The sequence below is a fragment of the Megalobrama amblycephala genome, linkage group LG14, assembly GCF_018812025.1.
Source record: "Megalobrama amblycephala isolate DHTTF-2021 linkage group LG14, ASM1881202v1, whole genome shotgun sequence".
NCBI lineage: Eukaryota > Metazoa > Chordata > Actinopteri > Cypriniformes > Xenocyprididae > Megalobrama > Megalobrama amblycephala.
Window position 1 is genome coordinate 22,645,784 of NC_063057.1, and position 17,498 is coordinate 22,663,281.

The following is a 17,498-nucleotide window of genomic DNA, read 5'->3' on the forward strand; positions in this document are numbered from 1 at the left end:
GGTGTCGACAGAGGGCGCCGGAGATGAAATTTCCTGCTGACCCTGAATCGAGGAGCGCCACCACTGGAACAGAGGCATTAGCAGCAGTAAGGTTTACAATAGTAGTGAGTGGTTTCATCTTTTGAATGGAGGGAATGATAGCACTCACCACGGGCCGAGGAGGACGAGTTGGGCATGTGGAGATTACATGCCCCAGTGATCCACAGTATAAGCACAGATTCAGGGTCAGCCTTCTCTGTCTTTCAGCAGCAGTTAGACGGGAATTGTCCACTTGCATGGGTTCACTTGCTGGTTCTGGAGAGCTGACGGGTTCGGACCGACGGAGGAGGATGTTGGAGAGTGGCTGGCCCTGGTGTTCAAGGAGACACGACTGCATATGAGAACCCACGCGGATGGCGAGTTGGATGAAGCGTTCGAGTCCTATGGAGTCCTCATATGCAGCGAGATGCAACCGCACGTTAGGCTCCAATCCTTGACGAAAGGTGGTGATGAGGGCTTGTTCATTCCATCCTCTGGTGGCGGCTAGCGTTCTGAACTGCAAGGCATAATCATTAACAGTGTTATTTCCCTGTTTTAGATTGTAAAGCTTCTCACCAGTCGAAGAATCTGCCAAAGGTTTTCCGAAGACCTCACGGAAGTGAGAAACGAACGCCGAGTAAGACTTTACAACTGAGCCTTTCTGAGTCCAGAGTGAATCCGCCCATTGAAGGGCCTTACCTTGCAGTTGGGAGATTATGAACGCGATTTTAGCTGTGTCGGTGAGGTGCGGTTGCATCTCCAGGACCAACTCACATTGAAGGAGGAATCCGCTGCAATCCTCCGCCGATCCTGAGTAGGGCGCCGGTTTGGCCATGGGACTGGCAGTAAACACAGGAGAAGAAGTGGTGTCGGTGGATGCGGAAGCAGCAGCGGCGGTGGGTGACGGTGGTTGTGGGGTGAGTGCTCGGCGCAGTGCGTCCACGAGCTCCTGGAATGGATCGGTGAGGCTCATACTGATTAATGCTGTTACGGTCCGGTCTTCTGTTCCAACAGAGACACCGGAGGCAGAGATAAAAGCAGTCAAGTTGGTTTATTGTGGTAATCAGCAGAGAAACAGGTAAGTGAATGATGAGTTAGCTGGTCTTGGAGAAGAATGAGAGGTAATACTGTCCTTTTTGTTGTGTTGCAGATGAAGATGGAAGGAGGCGCTGGAGACGGATGACTGGGACACTCACACACACAGGCAGGTTGGCACACGAGGAGCACTGGAGACGATGGAGACGAAGGAGATGATGGAGGCAGGTAAGTATAGCGTTTGGAGTCCTTGAGAAAAAAGCATACAACTGGCTGTAGTGCAAACGCGACCGGACAGTGAGTGTGTGTGAGTGTGGAGCTTAAGTGCTGGTGGTAATGACGGTGCTGATGATCTTCAGGTGGCGGTGATTAGTATGCTGGTGATTGAGTGCGTGGGTAAGGGAGTGAGGTGGAACCTGACATGTCTGTGACAGCATCCATCTGTTCAATACTTAAAAAACGTGAACAAACCAGAGCTCCTTGTGTTTTTACCCCGAGTAGATCTGCTAGCTGGGTTTTCTTGTATGAGATCATCTCTGTGTTACTTTGATTACTTGTTGAATCAGCTAAACACTGTAATTTCATTATCTCTGCCTCCAAAGCCTTCATAGAACTATTTAACTCCTTGGTGACATTGCGGGTGTACTGTTGACAAAATTGTTTTATTTGGACCTTTCCAAAATCCCACCATTGCTGTAAGTCTTGGAATGAATATTTTGTTTTTTTAAACTCATAAAGACATTTGGAAACTGTATATTTTAGTCTAGAGTTTTTGCTTCAAAGTGATATTAAATCATTCTGCCTACTTGGACACATAAAACAATGTATTGATTTTAAATTTCTAAGACACTTTTTGTTTAGAAGGGCCATATGCAGGGAGGCATGAATCTTCATGAATAATGCTGTGATTCACACCTGAGGAGATTAAGACCCTGCCCCTAATGAGCCACATAATGAGCCATTCAGTGAGGAATGTGACTGAGTGAACTAAGAAAGAATGCAATGACAAAAGAAATATATATTTTTTTGTTTGTAGTTTATTTAGAATATAGATAACTATATAAATGAGAGTCAAAGACACATTTTGAGTGCACAGTTATACCTGGAAATAATCCTGTTCAAAGATATAAGTGAACATCACATACCTGGCATTTGGTGTTTGGTGCACTGGAGAAAAAAAAAAAAAAAAAAAAAATGTTTTTTTGTCCTGTTTCCAGTCAGTGATCTCAGTATCATATGCATGAAGTTGTAATGAATTACAACAAATTAATTAATTAGCTCAAATTATGGGTGGAATATATATAATATTAAATCTTAACAGGTTATAATCAATTATAATATAAATCGACCAAAAAGGGAATTATACATATATATTGTGAATTAATTATAATGGATTATAATTGATTACATATATGGTTCAGGATTAGTTCTAGTTTAACAGTTAATTTAGAAAGACTGGTCTAGTTTGTTTAGCAAACTAGAGTTTTCCTTATCAACTATTATGAAAGGAGATTATTCCTCTGGCCATGAGAAATAACTTCCTATTCTAGCATTAAACTGTAATGCAGTTTGCAAAATTGGAACGTAAAAGTGACTTGATTTGCTGAATGAGCAACAGAAACAATTGAGCATGAATATAATGCATTTAACATATGAAACTATGAATATATAGGCTATACGGTTAAATATACTCAAAGAATACACATATATACAGAAGCGAAAGTAATAACAGGAAAAGAGAGAAGACAAAGAGTAGCAAAACTTAGACAGTTCCTTAAGAGCCAGCAAAGAATCAGTATCCCTTTGTTAGGTCATGTAACTTAACGCATCTAAGATAGATAGAAGCGGTACTTGCATGAGATAGAATACAGGTACTGCATACAGGTGACGATTCAGTGCGTCCGTGGCTGCAGTTCATTGGCTTCTTCCATCTCCGTGGGAAGTTTGAACTGAGAACATGAAAGTTTGTTTTCGCCAAAGGTGGTCGCCCCGAAGAGGAGAGCAGCGCGTGATGGGAGCACAGTCGCCGAGAGACGTCCGGGAGAGATGTGCGTGAGATGGCGGGAGACAAAGGAACATGCGTGTGGTTGTCTTTTAAGAAAAAACAAGCCAAACCGCCTCCTTGGGTGAAAAGCCAATGTCCAGCGGGGATTTTGAGGAGGGAAAAGTTCTCTTTGTCTTGTCTTGCGGCTCAATTTGCATAATTTATGATGGTTTCAGAATTGGTAACTTTTACTCCAAAAGACCTTAGAAATAGACTTATGCATGGTATCATAACAGAACATGCATAGTTAATTAAAGCATCCTGAGAGGGTTCATTCAAGCCTAAACATGGCCGGGTGAAAAGATATAAAGTCATAGATACAGTCTTACACTCGCATATAAAGGTCTGGGGTACAATTCACACAACTATAGTAATAACTTAATAATAAATACATTATTAAAACTGAATAAAGGCTTACAGGATTACATTTTAATCATATTTTAATGAATGTGATTTAAAGAGAGTCCTGGTATGTTCCTCTGTGTGTGCGCGTATGTGTATTGGAGTTTGACGACATCTGGAATGTGGCCGCATGGCTTGGCGTAATTCGATCTGAGTTGACCACGATTGTTTGAAGTCAAAAGGGAGAGATTCATGGGTCCATCGACACGGCCATAAAATGTGTCAAGTGAGCTGTTAATTTCAGCCAGGCCGGAGCCAATGTGAGATTTACAAACAAAAGTTCAAGAAGGTAAAACTTTAAAGAAGTTTATAGTTGACTTTAGGGCTGGGCGATATATCGCATGCGATTGTCACGCACATTTCGTCAGTAAAGCCGGTTCCCTGATTGCCGCTAAATCACCATCACCTGCTTTCAGATGGAGCGGCATTTAATAGACAGAGCTGTAGATCACTGATAAGCCACGCAGTATCGCGTTCATTATCGAAGGCGATTCATCTGCGATATGAATGCGATATTGCGTGGCTTATCAGTGAACTACGGCTCTGTCTATTAAATGGCACTCCATCTGAAAGCAGGTGATGGTGATTTAGCGGCAATCAGGGAACCGGCTTTACTGACGAAATGCGCGTGACAATCGCATGCGATATACAGCCCAGCCCTAGTTGACTTGCAAGTCTGATCCTGTGCAGACACTACACAGTCCAATGTGGGCCAACATCTGGTCACTATAATTCTCAAATCTGTGAGATAAAAGAAAAAAACCCTCTGTGAGCTTGCTGATAACAGAATCATATCAGCTATTAACGTTAATATAATGTCCACTCTTAACAGAAAACATTTTTGTGATCTCATGCATGCGCGTATTATTGCACATCATGTGAAGAAAACTTTGTATAGGCCTATTGTTATATTTTAAATTGCAGTACTGGTCAAAAGATTTGACATATATTACTATTTTTAATGTTTTTGAAAGAAGTCTCATGCTCATCAAGCCTGCATTTATTTGATAAAAATACAGAAAAAAACAGCAATATTGTGAAATATTATTACAATTTAAAATAATGGTTTTCTATTTGAATATACTTTAAAATATAATTTATTTCTGTGATGCAAAGCTTTTATCATTCCTTGCGAACAAAAGCTTCACTGATGTGGCACTATATAGGCTATTTTAGAAATATAAAGAAATATTGTCTAAACATTCATATTGCTATGACATTTTATGTATCTTTGTTATATTATAGAGCCAATAAACGTTAATAAGTAGTTAAATATATTGCTAACACATTTTTTTTCAGTATTTATTACATATTTCAGTAGATTTCACTCATCTCAGTATAGCAATATTTTCTGGGAAAAGCCAGTAAGTCATGTTTACTAAGGTAAGTTATGTGTAGTAGCTAAATGAAACCACGCGTCTGCCCGAATCATTCACACAGAGACACAGAACATGCAGGATTCATATTTAAACTTTCAGCTTAATATTGACAGATACTAGTCTATATCGCAATTAGAATAAAGAATTTAGGAAAAAAAAAATTACCATTCACAATCCTCGGCTTGATCAAGTTGATCCTCGAAATGGAATTGAAACCAGTCATGCTTTTCCTCTGAGGTAAATTCTTCCAGAATTATTCATCACTGCGTCTCAAAACGATGTACATGAATCTGACTAAGCTTGATGCATTTTTCCGAGCTGATGCGTGCGTTCAATTTGTTGAATTTGCGTTTGAATAGTGTGTGTGGTCCAGTATTTTGAGTCTCTTTCGCACTGGTAAGAAAAAAACTGAGCTGTAGATGAAGATGAAACACGATAGAGCAATAGAATAAACTGTGAATAGAACAGTAACAGTAGCTTGTACAACACATTTTAACAGGCATAATTAAGCATGGAAATAATTGTAGGAAACATTATTTATATTTATTATAAAGAAAATTTTGCTAAACGAATTAGGCCTACTAATATGATTCATATTCTTTTGCTTTCCGTACCCAATATTTTTTCAAATTATTGTATTTAAATTATTTAAATAATACAATAATTATTAATAAATAAGATTAAAAAAATACAAATGCAATGAAAATACAGGTATTGGTACTCTGTATCAGCACGTACCAAAAATGAAAGTATCTGTATCAGACTCATTCTGGATAAAGTGGTATCAGTGCATCCCTAATATTAATATTACTAATAGTTTTGTTGTCTACACAGGTTATGTGGGTGTAATCTCACTGCCCAGTCCTGTGAAAGTTTGTCTTCAGCTCTTCAGTCATCAAACTCTCATCTGACAGAGCTGGACCTGAGTAATAATGACCTGCAGGATTCAGGAGTGAAGCTATTTTCTGATGGACTGAAGAGCCCAAACTGTCAGCTGGAGATAATGAGGTTTGAGTACTTTTTTGTCATTTTTTATTACCTTAATTACTAAAACGAACACTGCTAAGATTTATTCTGTATGCAATTACTTTGTGTTTTTCTTGTTCAGATTTTCCATGTGTAATCTCACTTCTCATTGTTGTGAGAGTTTGTCATCAGCTATACAATCCTCAAACTGTGTTCTGAGACAGCTGGACCTGAGTAAAAATAACCTGAAGGATTCTGGAATGATGTTTCTTTCTGATGGACTGAAGAGTCCAACCTGTCAGCTGGAGATTCTGAGGTTTGAGTTTCAGGAACTTTTGTCATTATTATTTAATTAATTACCAAAATAAATCACAGTGCTAATATTTATTGTGTATGCAATTATTTTTTGTTTTTCTTGTTCAGATCTCCCTTATGTAATCTCACTTCTCAGTGTTGTAAGAGTTTATCCTCAGCTCTACAATCTTCTGTCCTGAGAGAGCTTGACTTGAGTAACAATGATCTGATGGATTCTGGAATAAAGATGCTTTCTGATGGACTAAAGAGTCCAAATAGTCAGCTAAAGATACTGAGGTCTGAGGTTTGAGTTTCAAGTAGGGCTGCACGATATATCGTTTTAGCATCGAAATCGCGATGCGCACATCATCAATAGTTACATCACAGGATGTGCAATGTCTAGTATATAGGGATCGTTAATCCAGATGAACCAGACACCACAGTTCAAAACGTACACGATTCTCTGATTAATTGTAAAGTTTGATCATCATATAATGAAAGTGTATCATTTGAATGTGTCTTAGGTCCTGTCAGTTTAAACATTCAAGAGATTTTAAACCATTTCAGCTCACAAAGATGCAAAAGAGAACTTCTGAACATGTGGCTGTTTTACGTGCGTACACGTACACACACAGAGCCACGCAGATGCACAAGAACAATGAATTATGCTCTCTTCCACATCTATTTGTCCATTAACGGACACATAAATGCAAAAAATTACAGTATTTTGGATCCGCGCTGTGCATTCAGTCTTAAAGTGACAGCAGCCCCTGCTGCTTTCTGTGTCATGAATGTTAATCAATCAACAAAAGACAAAGAGAAAAATAACTTTTGTAATTTTAACACAGATTAATTTTAATTTATACAGTAAGACTATGCAGTGTTATTTTAAACTTAATTATTCAATTTCTGTACCTGAATACTGTTAGACTTAGCTGAAAAATATAAAGCACTATTTATTTAATTTGTATCTTTGTTCTATTAAATAATTTTTCTATGCTTGTAATTTGTTCATTGTTTTCTATGCATATTCACTCACCTACAAAATCACCCCAATCATCCTAGAATTATTAATTCTTTCCAAATAGAGCTATTTAAGTCAGTTTTTTCCAATATCGTGCAACCCTAGTTTTAAGTACTATCTTTTCGTTACTAATTACTAAAAATAACACTGCTAGGATTATTCTGTATGTAATTACTTTGTGTTTTTCTTTTTCAGATTTTCAATATGTAAGCTCACTTCTCAGTGTTGCGAGAGTCTATCTTCAGCTCTACAATCCTCAAACTCCATCCTAAGAGAGCTGGATTTGAGTAACAATGACCTGCAGGATTATGGAGTGAAGCTTCTTTCTGATGGTCTGAAGAGTGCAAACTGTAAGCTGGAGATACTAAGGTAAATGGTTTTCCATAAAATAATTAAAACATTTTGTTAAATTTTGTCCCTAAATGTGGCATCTGCCCTCAATGGAATGGCAGACAACATTTGGAGGCATGATTAGTTGAGTATATACAATGGTGTTACTTGCCAGTTGGTCAGTAACTTTTTTATGAATTCTAACAATGTGTGGTTGTGAGAATGTGATATGGCTTACTGTGTTTATCAAATTGTGAAGGCCTTGGCACTGTATTTATTAAAGGGTTAGGTCACCTAAAAATGAAAATTCTGTCATTTATTAATCACCCTCATGCCGTTTCACACCAGTAAGACCTTTATTAATCTTCAGAACACAAATTAAGATATTTTAGTTGAAATCTGATGACTCCGTGAGTCCTTCATAGGGAGCAATGACATTTCCTCTATCAAGATCCATAAAGGTACTTAAAACACATTTAAATCAGTTCATGTGAGTACAGTGGTTCAATATTAATATTATAAAGCGCCGAGAATATTTTTGGTGCGCCAAAAAAACAAAATAATGACTTATTTAGTGATGGCCGATTTCAAAACACTGCTTCAGGAAGCATCGGATCATAAATGAATCAGTGTAAGTCTATGAAGGCTTTGTTGGTACCATGATGCTGATCATCAACTTTCTCTATCAACTTTGATAGATTGATTCTCTATCAACTTTGATCCTGAGTTTGTGGTGCGGGTGCACATGAATCCATGACATCAGTGGCAAACAGCCAGTCACATGCCTTGCAACAGAGAGAAACTATGATTCACTTCTCACAAGAGAGCCAGCATGATTCAAAACTCTTTTGCTAAAGATTAAGAGACTGAAGAAAATGAAGCTCATTAACTCATTTACACTGACGAACATAAAAGAAATGATCTTGCTCTATCAGTGCAAGTGATACTTGTGAAGTTAGTTTATTTAGTTGATAATATATAGTGATAGCCCACACTCTACGCCGTTGTGGCTTAAAGGCCCATCCTCAGTGGATTCAATATTATTCAATATTCAGTATTCTGTATAAATTAAGATATGAGCCATTCATCGCTGCAAAGCTACAAGAAATCAGGGACAAGCTTCTGGATAAGGCCTGCAAGAAAGTTGTCTTTGACGCCATGGTCTCTGGCAAAGGCTATGCATATGCGGATGGACAGTAACCAAGACTCTGGCAGCATGGGGACCATATGTATCCAGAAGAACTTAATAAAATTCATGTTTAAAGGCCATTATAGAGTACGGATGATCGGATTAATGCATAAGATCATCGATGTCGCATGCAATCCAAATAATGATTGTACAGGGAAAAACAAATGTGTGTTATAAGAGGACTGGCATATTCATGATCTGATTTGACGAGCATGTGTGTTAAAGGTTCTGAACCTCCTTGTGTAATGATAAGACAAGTTTTAGACGCAATGTCTGAATGTAGTGTGGTAGATTTTCCAAGACGCACCTGACTTAAGTTACCTGTTCCTGGGGCGTCTCCTAATCAACACCCTCATGCGTGTACTGCATGAGGAACATACACAGTTAATTGATGGAAAGCCACCAAATCTGAACATGCTAATACAGCTTCGACCGTGGCGGATACAGAACATAGGCACTGTGGCATTCCTCTTGCAACAGTGTCTAATCATTTTGAATAATATGAGATCGGACATTGACGGTCACCATAAGGCTGGGTTAAAACAGCAGACATGAATCTTTTTTCTCAGAGACAAATAATTCAGAAAATCTTTGTATAATCAGCTAGCCCTAAGATGGGTGCAGTGGTCAATGATAACTTCAACTTCTCAAATGCAATTTGGCGTTCGTCTGTCCAAGTGATTAGATCTGACATTTTTTTTCCCCCTCATGAGCTGCCATGAGAAGGGGATTTGAGATCTCAGCATAATCTTGGATCCATGGTCTACAGTATCCCGTCACCCTTAGAAATGTCATCATCTGTGATTTTGTAATTGGTTTCAGAATTTTTCGGATAATTTCAATTCGATCTAGGCCTAAAGCTCGGCCATTTGCTGAGATAAGATGGCCAAGATACCTTACTCCCTGTTTTACTAACTGCAACTTATTTTTGGACACCTTATGTCCATTTTCTGCCAAGAAATTCAACAATGCACGTGTGTCAGCTTCACAGGAGGCTTTGTCTGGAGAGCAAATCAACAAATCATCCACATACTGAATTAATATACTACCTTTTGGTGGGATGAATCTTTCTAAATTCCTGGAAAGTTCTTCTGTAAAAACAGTGGGAGATTCTGTATATCCCTGCGGCATTACAGTCCAAGTCCAGTGCTTATTCTGGAATTGGAATGAGAACCAGAATCTACTCTCTGGGTGGACTGGGATCGAGAAAAATACATTTGCCAAATCAACCACTGAGAAGTAAGTGGCATTATTTGGAATTTCAGATAGAATTATGGAAGGATTGGGTACGATTGGGGAACGAGGCTGAACAGCTGCATTCACAAATCATGAATCCTGCACAAAATGCCATTCACCTAATGCCTTCCTCAGGAAGTATCAGTGAGTATCAGTGAATTGATGGGTGAATCTGGACAAGGCACAATAGCCCCTTTTTCAACGAGTGCTGCATGAACTTTAGAAACAAGAGGGGTTGCATTCTTTATCCGACCAATATCAAATTTATTTTTTGCCCAAAGAGTCTCTGGAATCCCTGATAAATCAAAATCATTTTCAATTGGAGTACTAGAAATATTCTCTCCTCACAGCACAACCTGTGAACCGTCACTGTCTGCACTGTTGGATATGCTCTTACCCCTGCTTCATGTGTGTAATACCCATCATCATGCAAAGTCCAGCCCCCCTTCTCCACTTGCTCCATGAGCCACACTTCTACTTCCGCCCAGGAGCTTCCTCTCTTCCCCACAGAGACGTGAGGCTGGACTTGCATCTGTTGGAAAAGAGTAGATTGAGATGGTGTTAGTTTTACAGTGAATGCTGAGAAATGTTATGATATTAACAGATACTCAAGATTTAATGTCTCACCCAGAGATCAATTGAACCAATTTTCTTCATACTCACTGTTTCTCTCATGACCCACAAACCATGAAGTGCAATGGAAATTAGATGGTTTTTTATAATCAGCAGGTATAAAACTATATTCTGAATATGGCTCAAATGAAGGAGTTATAGCCCAATTATAATACCAATTTGGTAATATCTGAGCAAAATTAGCACTCATAGTTGTCACTTCAACTCCTTTCAAGGAAACATTGATTGTTAATCCTAATTTAGACATTAAATCTCTACCCAACAAATTCAAAGGGCATGTTTGAGAAATCAGACAGGAATGTGTACATATATTCCCCATTAACTACTGCTAATGGCATTGACACTTTATCAATTTGTGCTAACCCTGATATACCATAAGTAGTACAAGTTTGGTCAGAAAGTGGCAATTCATCAAATTTAGATTCAGTCTCTACTGTAAGTGTTGATCTTGTGACCCCAGTGTCCAATAACATGGAGACTGGAAGTCCTTGTACTAATAAGTATTGTGATAATTGGATTTAAGCTCGGGTCTTTAGTCAGTTCAATAAGCTGAGTTGTTCGGGTTTGAGTGTCTCCCTCCTCATCCTATGCTTTAGAGCTTGGTGGTGGTGGAGGGGGAGGAAAAGAAGTAGTGTATTGTTGCTCTCTGTAGTTCTGCCTCTGTGGCGGATAGCTTTGCTGTGGCTGCTGTCGGAAGTTATTTTGGTGCTGCTGTTGGGGGAAGTTGTTCAGACACTCCTTAGCCTAATGTCCTCTCTGGCCACAGATTCTACACCTGTCCCCAACCCTGCCATTCTGTACATTCCACCTGCCACGGCCTCGGCCTCTTCCTCTTCTTGTCCCTTGATAGTTGTCATCTCTTGGCTGTTGGTTCCTGGACTGGGACTAGTAAAACATATACTGAGCATTTTACAACTTCTGCTGTTTCTTTGTGTTCCCTTTTTTCGTTATTCTGCTCAGTATGTTTAGTATGTTGCATCACCACTTTCAGATTTTGAGCTTCCCATCCAATGCAGGTCAATTTGACAGCTTTCTGTATGTTTGGAAGCAGGCCATTTACCAAATGGTGTTTCAGAACCCCTGTGTTGTCGGTTCCTACTGGAAGACCTGCACATTCATCAACAACAGTCTTTAGTCTCGCAAGATAAGCAGTGACAGTCTCACCTTTCACCTGCTTTGTGGTGGCAATTGCTGCCCAATCTGGCCATAGTGGGTAAGCCAGTCTCAGTATCTCAAGCATTGCTGTCCACTGGACTCTCCACTCCTGAGTTTCAGTTCCCCCCTTCATCCAGACGCTGCAGGGTGTGGTTGAAAGCACCTTCGCCTGCTCCACGCACTTCTGTACACTTCAATCCCAGTCTCGCACTTAATATTGCTGACCAGTCTCGACCTGTGGGTTAGTAAGTCACATCAACATTTGTAATTGCACTTATAAACCGTTCTACCCCTTTTTCTGGATCTGGGAGTGCAACTGTCATTTCGAAGTTCCTCCAAATCCCAAGGTCTCTCCACCCACACTGGCCCTTCAGCACCTGGAAACAAAAAAACCCATAAAAAAAGCATAGGCAAATTACAAGCTTTCTCAGTCTTTTTCCCAATCACAGAGACCGACCGGGTTTTCATTGGGGGTGAGAGGTGGTTTTCCAGCTTTTCTTTTCACCCCCTTAAACACACGACTGAGGGGCTCACGCAACTCGGGTGTCATCACCTCGTTCAGGAGTCTTCGAACTTCCTGATAAACCCCTGCATCCCTCTCATCATCTGAGCTCTCACCCTCTGTCTTTACTTCCCCTTTTCTGGAGCACGGTTCTGCAGAGCTCCCAGCCACTGGCACTTGTCCAACTTCCTCTTCTCCCACAGCGTTGTATGGCGGGGGCTGCCTGCATCCACTCACCACCTGCATATTACCGAGCTCTTGCTTCTGCTTCTTGCTCTGTAAGGCAATAAGAGCAACCTTTTCCTCCTCACCTTTTCTTTGCCTTTCATATCGAGCCTCTGCTTCCCACTCCCATCTGTTGAACAGCGTCCAGTCATAGGCGTAATTTGCGGGTGGGACGGATGGGACATGTCCCCACCACTTTTTGAAAGGGTCGATATTGTCCCCATCACTTTTTGAAACATCTCGCGGATATCTAATACAAAATAAACACCTCTAATTGATTATTAATTTGTGTTAATAATAGGCGATTTGGCGCTGGGATGTGTTGTTTTTGAAATCATGTTGAGTGCTCGTTGTCACTGTTATTAGAGGCGCGTGCAACAGGGTTCTCGGCGCTCGTGCACACTGCGCAGTCTTCACACGGATGTGAATCGCTGTTGCGGAGACTCTCTATTCTATATTGAAATCACAAAACAAAATATACATAAACGTGTCCCTGCTCTTGATATACAATCACTGATGAACATCTTTGGTTTTAATGAGAAAAAAAAAATCATTCATGGTTGGATTAGAACCGAGAACCTCTTGCACCTCTTGCACACGGATTTACTGCCACCAGTCCATCAGGACATTCGATTATCAAAGGCGGATCGTCATATTTATTAACTAATGTACATACTCTCGAGACTAACGACATTTTGTATTATAGCAGATGTAGGGAAACTATCATATTTTAACACATTTATAATTTTAATATCATATTATTATTATTATTGTAATAATACAATTACAATACACCCCCCCCCCACACACACACACACACACACACATACACATTCTTGTCCCACCCACTTTTTAAAACAAAGTTACGCCACTGCGTCCAGTCAATCAATCTCTGCTTCTTTGGGGATAGGTTCTCCAAGATACGTCTTGATTCTCCTAATACTGACACACTCAAAGTACCACAGTTCTTCTCAAATTGTCCTTTTGTGAACTTTGACCACAACTGAATTTGAGCAATTTGGTCTTTTTGCAAATTCCACTTTCTAACCAATTCCCGAAAAGGACCCTGGATCTCATTTTTTTCAGTTTTTATTTTACCGCAGCAATTCCCCATTGTTAATTAAGCAAGCAAGTACTTCTTTTCAGAAACAATAGCAAAAGCAAGATATATTTCTTATATTTTCTTTTCTTATTTCAATGAAAGCAGTAGCAATAGGAAAAAAAGGCAGACAGAATAAGCAAATTCTTCGTTATAAGAAGGAGAGAAAGAGGAAAGAACAATCTTATGAATTCAATTTACTGGATAAATATCTGAAGGATGTCATTAAATATGGGTCTGGATTGTAATCATAATACCATGCTTTAGTACAACCAATCCCCAAAACTGAAAAATCTTGCTCAAATATTTGTTCAATTTGGCCACTCAATCTCACTCCTACACGACGTCTTACATAAGTATATCTTGTTAAATTGAAAGGAAATCGCTGTGGCGAATTCAGTCGAATTTCATCATCCCTATAGGCTAACGGGATACACCTTTTAAAACTGGGCCTAGCCAGTGTCTCTCTTACTTACTCACAGCTCAACACAACATTCAAACAAAGAACATAAACAAAACAAACAACATCCAACATCAGACAGAATTTCAAGTTCAAAACTTTAGAAATTGCAAAATTCCATCTTGTTTGTCCCAATAAGCAAATCAAAGGAAAAGAACTGGAGTCTGTATATCCTACCGCAAAGTCCTTTCAGCCCGCCTCAGATGGGTCCCTCTGTCAGTCGGGGTCTCGGGGTCTTCTCCCTGAATTGCAAGTTGGCAGAAATAGGAAAAATAATAATCAAGTTCCTCTCACTCAAATTTAAAACTATCTGGGCCCCCACCGACGGAGGGAGGATCCCTTGGGCTCCTGGAAGCTCGCCAAAACTGTGGTAGATTTTCCAAGACGCACCTGACTTAAGTTACCTGTTCCTGGGGCGTCTCCTAATCGACAACCGAGCGTCTCCTAATCAACACTCAATAAATATCCTGATCTTTCGGAGCGTCTCCTAATCGACACTCAATAATACTCTTGGGAGCGTCTCCAAATCGACACTCAATAATATATGATCTTTCAGAGCGTCTCCTAATCGACACTCAATAATATCACTGTCAATGTCTTGACCCTCTTAAACATAGTTCCCTAACCTGACTTGCTGTGCAGCAGTAACCAGAGACTCCAGTTGTTGTCCTTCAAAGCTTTAATCATGGCCGGGAGAGTTCTCATCAATCCCAGAGAATCTCTCTCCGAACAAAGGAATACAGCAGGTTTTATAGGATTTCAGATAAATTTCACAGTCAGTATGGCATGATCTATTACGCATTATCATCAGTTTTAATATGACTGGTTTAGATTTAAGAAAAAAATCTCAGTTCCTCTGTCCCGCTTACTGGCGGAGTAAATTTAGATTAGAACTACTGAATCACAAGATCATCAAAAAATATCACTGGGTTAATAGTGCAGATTACTCAATAGGTTAAAACAATTTCTCAAAGACTATTTTTCATCCTTAGAAGGATGCTGTCTAGCCAGCACAGCAGAATTTTTCCACTTGTTACAACACTCAGTCCTAGTGACTATTTCTCCAATTCAAAGAAGAAAAGAAATGTTAGTTCATTATTAATTAGTTCAAAAATTCCATCAAAGTAGCAACGAGCTAGAATTTACTCTCATTATTACTCTGTATGTGCATGTATGTATCAGATGTACACTGTGTGCAGAATTATTAGGCAATTTCATTTTCTGATCATATTTTTTTTCCAAGCGCATTTTACCAATTCCAATCCACATCAATCTTAATAACTACTATTAATATTGTTTTTAATCATTTATAAGTGATATATAATTGTTCATGAAGGCTGGAAATGAAAAATGCCTTATATTCAGGTGTGCAGAATTATTAGGCAGGTTTTTTTACAGGCAAAATGAGCCAAAAAAAGACAGACTGAAAAGTCAAAAATTATTAAATACTCATGAGAAGGACGCAATACTAATGCAATACTAGAAATTGCAGTTAAAGTTAAAGCATGACCAAGGGACAGCAAAATGCTCATTGGGTCCGCGGGGTCATACAAAAACAGGTGGAAAAGAAAAGGCACATGTTAACTGCAAAATAATTAAAAATTAAGGTGAAGAATTAAGTGTGAAACCATCAGGAACCCTTTAGTCTCCAGCGCCACCATTTTCCAGAACTGCAACCTACCTGGAGTCTCCAGAAGTGCAAGGTGTCAGGATCTCAGAGACTTAGGTTAGCTAAAGAATCCTAAAAAATGACCCGCTCTTAATAAGAATCACAAGCTGAAGTGTTATAAAATACATGAAGACTGGGTTTTTATAGTCCTTATAGACAGACAGCTTGAGAGTGACCCCTGAAGGACCAGCACCACATCCTCTTGTACCACTGTTTGAAGAATTTATCTTCCAGAATCTGACAGTTTACATACATTTACATAAACCCTGCCCCCGAGAACATGCAACAAAGGGGGTGAGGCCATGTTACTGTATTACAGTACGTAACAAATGCAATAGCATGTCATAAAGGCAAGATGACAAAATGACAAGTTATAACCATAATTAAACCGTAGGAACATCGGAATCATAGCGGGTTAACACTCTGGGGTCGGCGGTCACGCCGGCGTGACCACCGCATTTTTTTTCTAACCAGTGTGAAAGAGACTCAAAATTCTCCGTCAATGTTGCACATACAATTAAGAGCTATACACCATTTTAATCTGTGGAATATCTTCTTTTATTTGTGTACATTCAGAGTAAAAACAAAATGTTGTGCTTTTTGCAAAAGTCGGTTGCGCTCTGCTTACTCGTAACAAAAAGCATAGTTTTTATATATTTACGAAAACTGCAACTTATTTAAGGCAGTGATAGTCAGAAATCGAAATGGACTTAATATATGTGCCCCATGCTCCATCTATTAAACCTTCCGTATGAACAATCCTGAACACAGATTTGAGGTAATACCTTCGCTTTGATCTACTAGAAATAATGAATTAAGAATAATACAGAATCAACCAAATATAACATTTTATTTGTCAAGTAAAAATATATCATGCCAATTACATTACAGTTAGACAATTAGAAGCCAATTCAGAAATAATAAATGCATAACATCAGTTGAAATGCATATACACACAGTGGTGGACTAGTGTTTGAAGACACTTGTCCATCACTGCGTGGGGGGTCTCTGATTACAGAAAATCCCCCCTTACTGCTTTGCAATTTACCTTATATACAGACCAAAACAGAAAGGGTCATAAATATTTACTACACCAACACCTGTTTTGGGGGAGAGGAGTGGGTTTTCACAAAAGGCACCACCCAAAAGAGGACAGAATTTTCCTTAGTTTTCAATCTTCTTCATAATACCAGTGACTGCTGTGAAATTGAGACCATTTTACCAATCACACTGAGACATTTAAAATGATACCAAACATGAAAAGGGAAAAACAATAGATACACAAGTTACATTATACGTGTTGAATAACTTTCAGTCGGGGGGAAGGAGAGTTTGTGTGTGTGTGTGTGGTGGGGGGAGGCGTTGTCCTTTTGGAGTTAGGGCAAGGCGTTGCCCCTTGCTATTTCTCTGAGATCTTCTTCTCTAGGCGAGTTTTATTGCTTTATTGCAGGATGCTTGATCTCAGTTTTCGTTTAGCAGGAAAATCAAGCCTTACACTATAGACCGTTGTCTGATTGATTTCAAAATTGACATGCAGTGTCTTTGTCTTAGTTGCTATCATTATGACACTGGTGTACCTCGAAAAACATGGCCTTCATTTTAATTACTATTTGACAAAGAAGATACAAAGCATTAACTGCAGTGGTTTTGCATATTGCTATATTTTATGAACACATTGGCATATCATTACAAAACTCAGGATGTGCCTTTGGCATCATGCTCTGAAGGTACTCAAAAAGTTTTAGGGCATCGCCCCCTTGTGGTCAACAATTTTAATGAAATTATATTATAAGCAATTAAATCTCATTACAACTCAATGTATTTATGGGTTTTCAAAC

The 17,498-nt window shown here is 39.2% G+C and overlaps 1 protein-coding gene across 1 annotated transcript in view; it reads left to right on the forward strand.

Annotated features, from left to right (window-relative positions):
* Window positions 1-17,498, forward strand: part of LOC125244362 (NACHT, LRR and PYD domains-containing protein 12-like) — a 61,389-nt gene that overhangs the window by 33,233 nt on the left and 10,658 nt on the right. Inside the window, exons 6-7 of the mRNA XM_048154451.1 lie at window positions 5,713-5,886; window positions 7,358-7,531. Of these exons, the coding sequence (XP_048010408.1) occupies window positions 5,713-5,886; window positions 7,358-7,531 (348 nt within the window). The remainder of the gene's footprint in view (window positions 1-5,712; window positions 5,887-7,357; window positions 7,532-17,498) is intronic.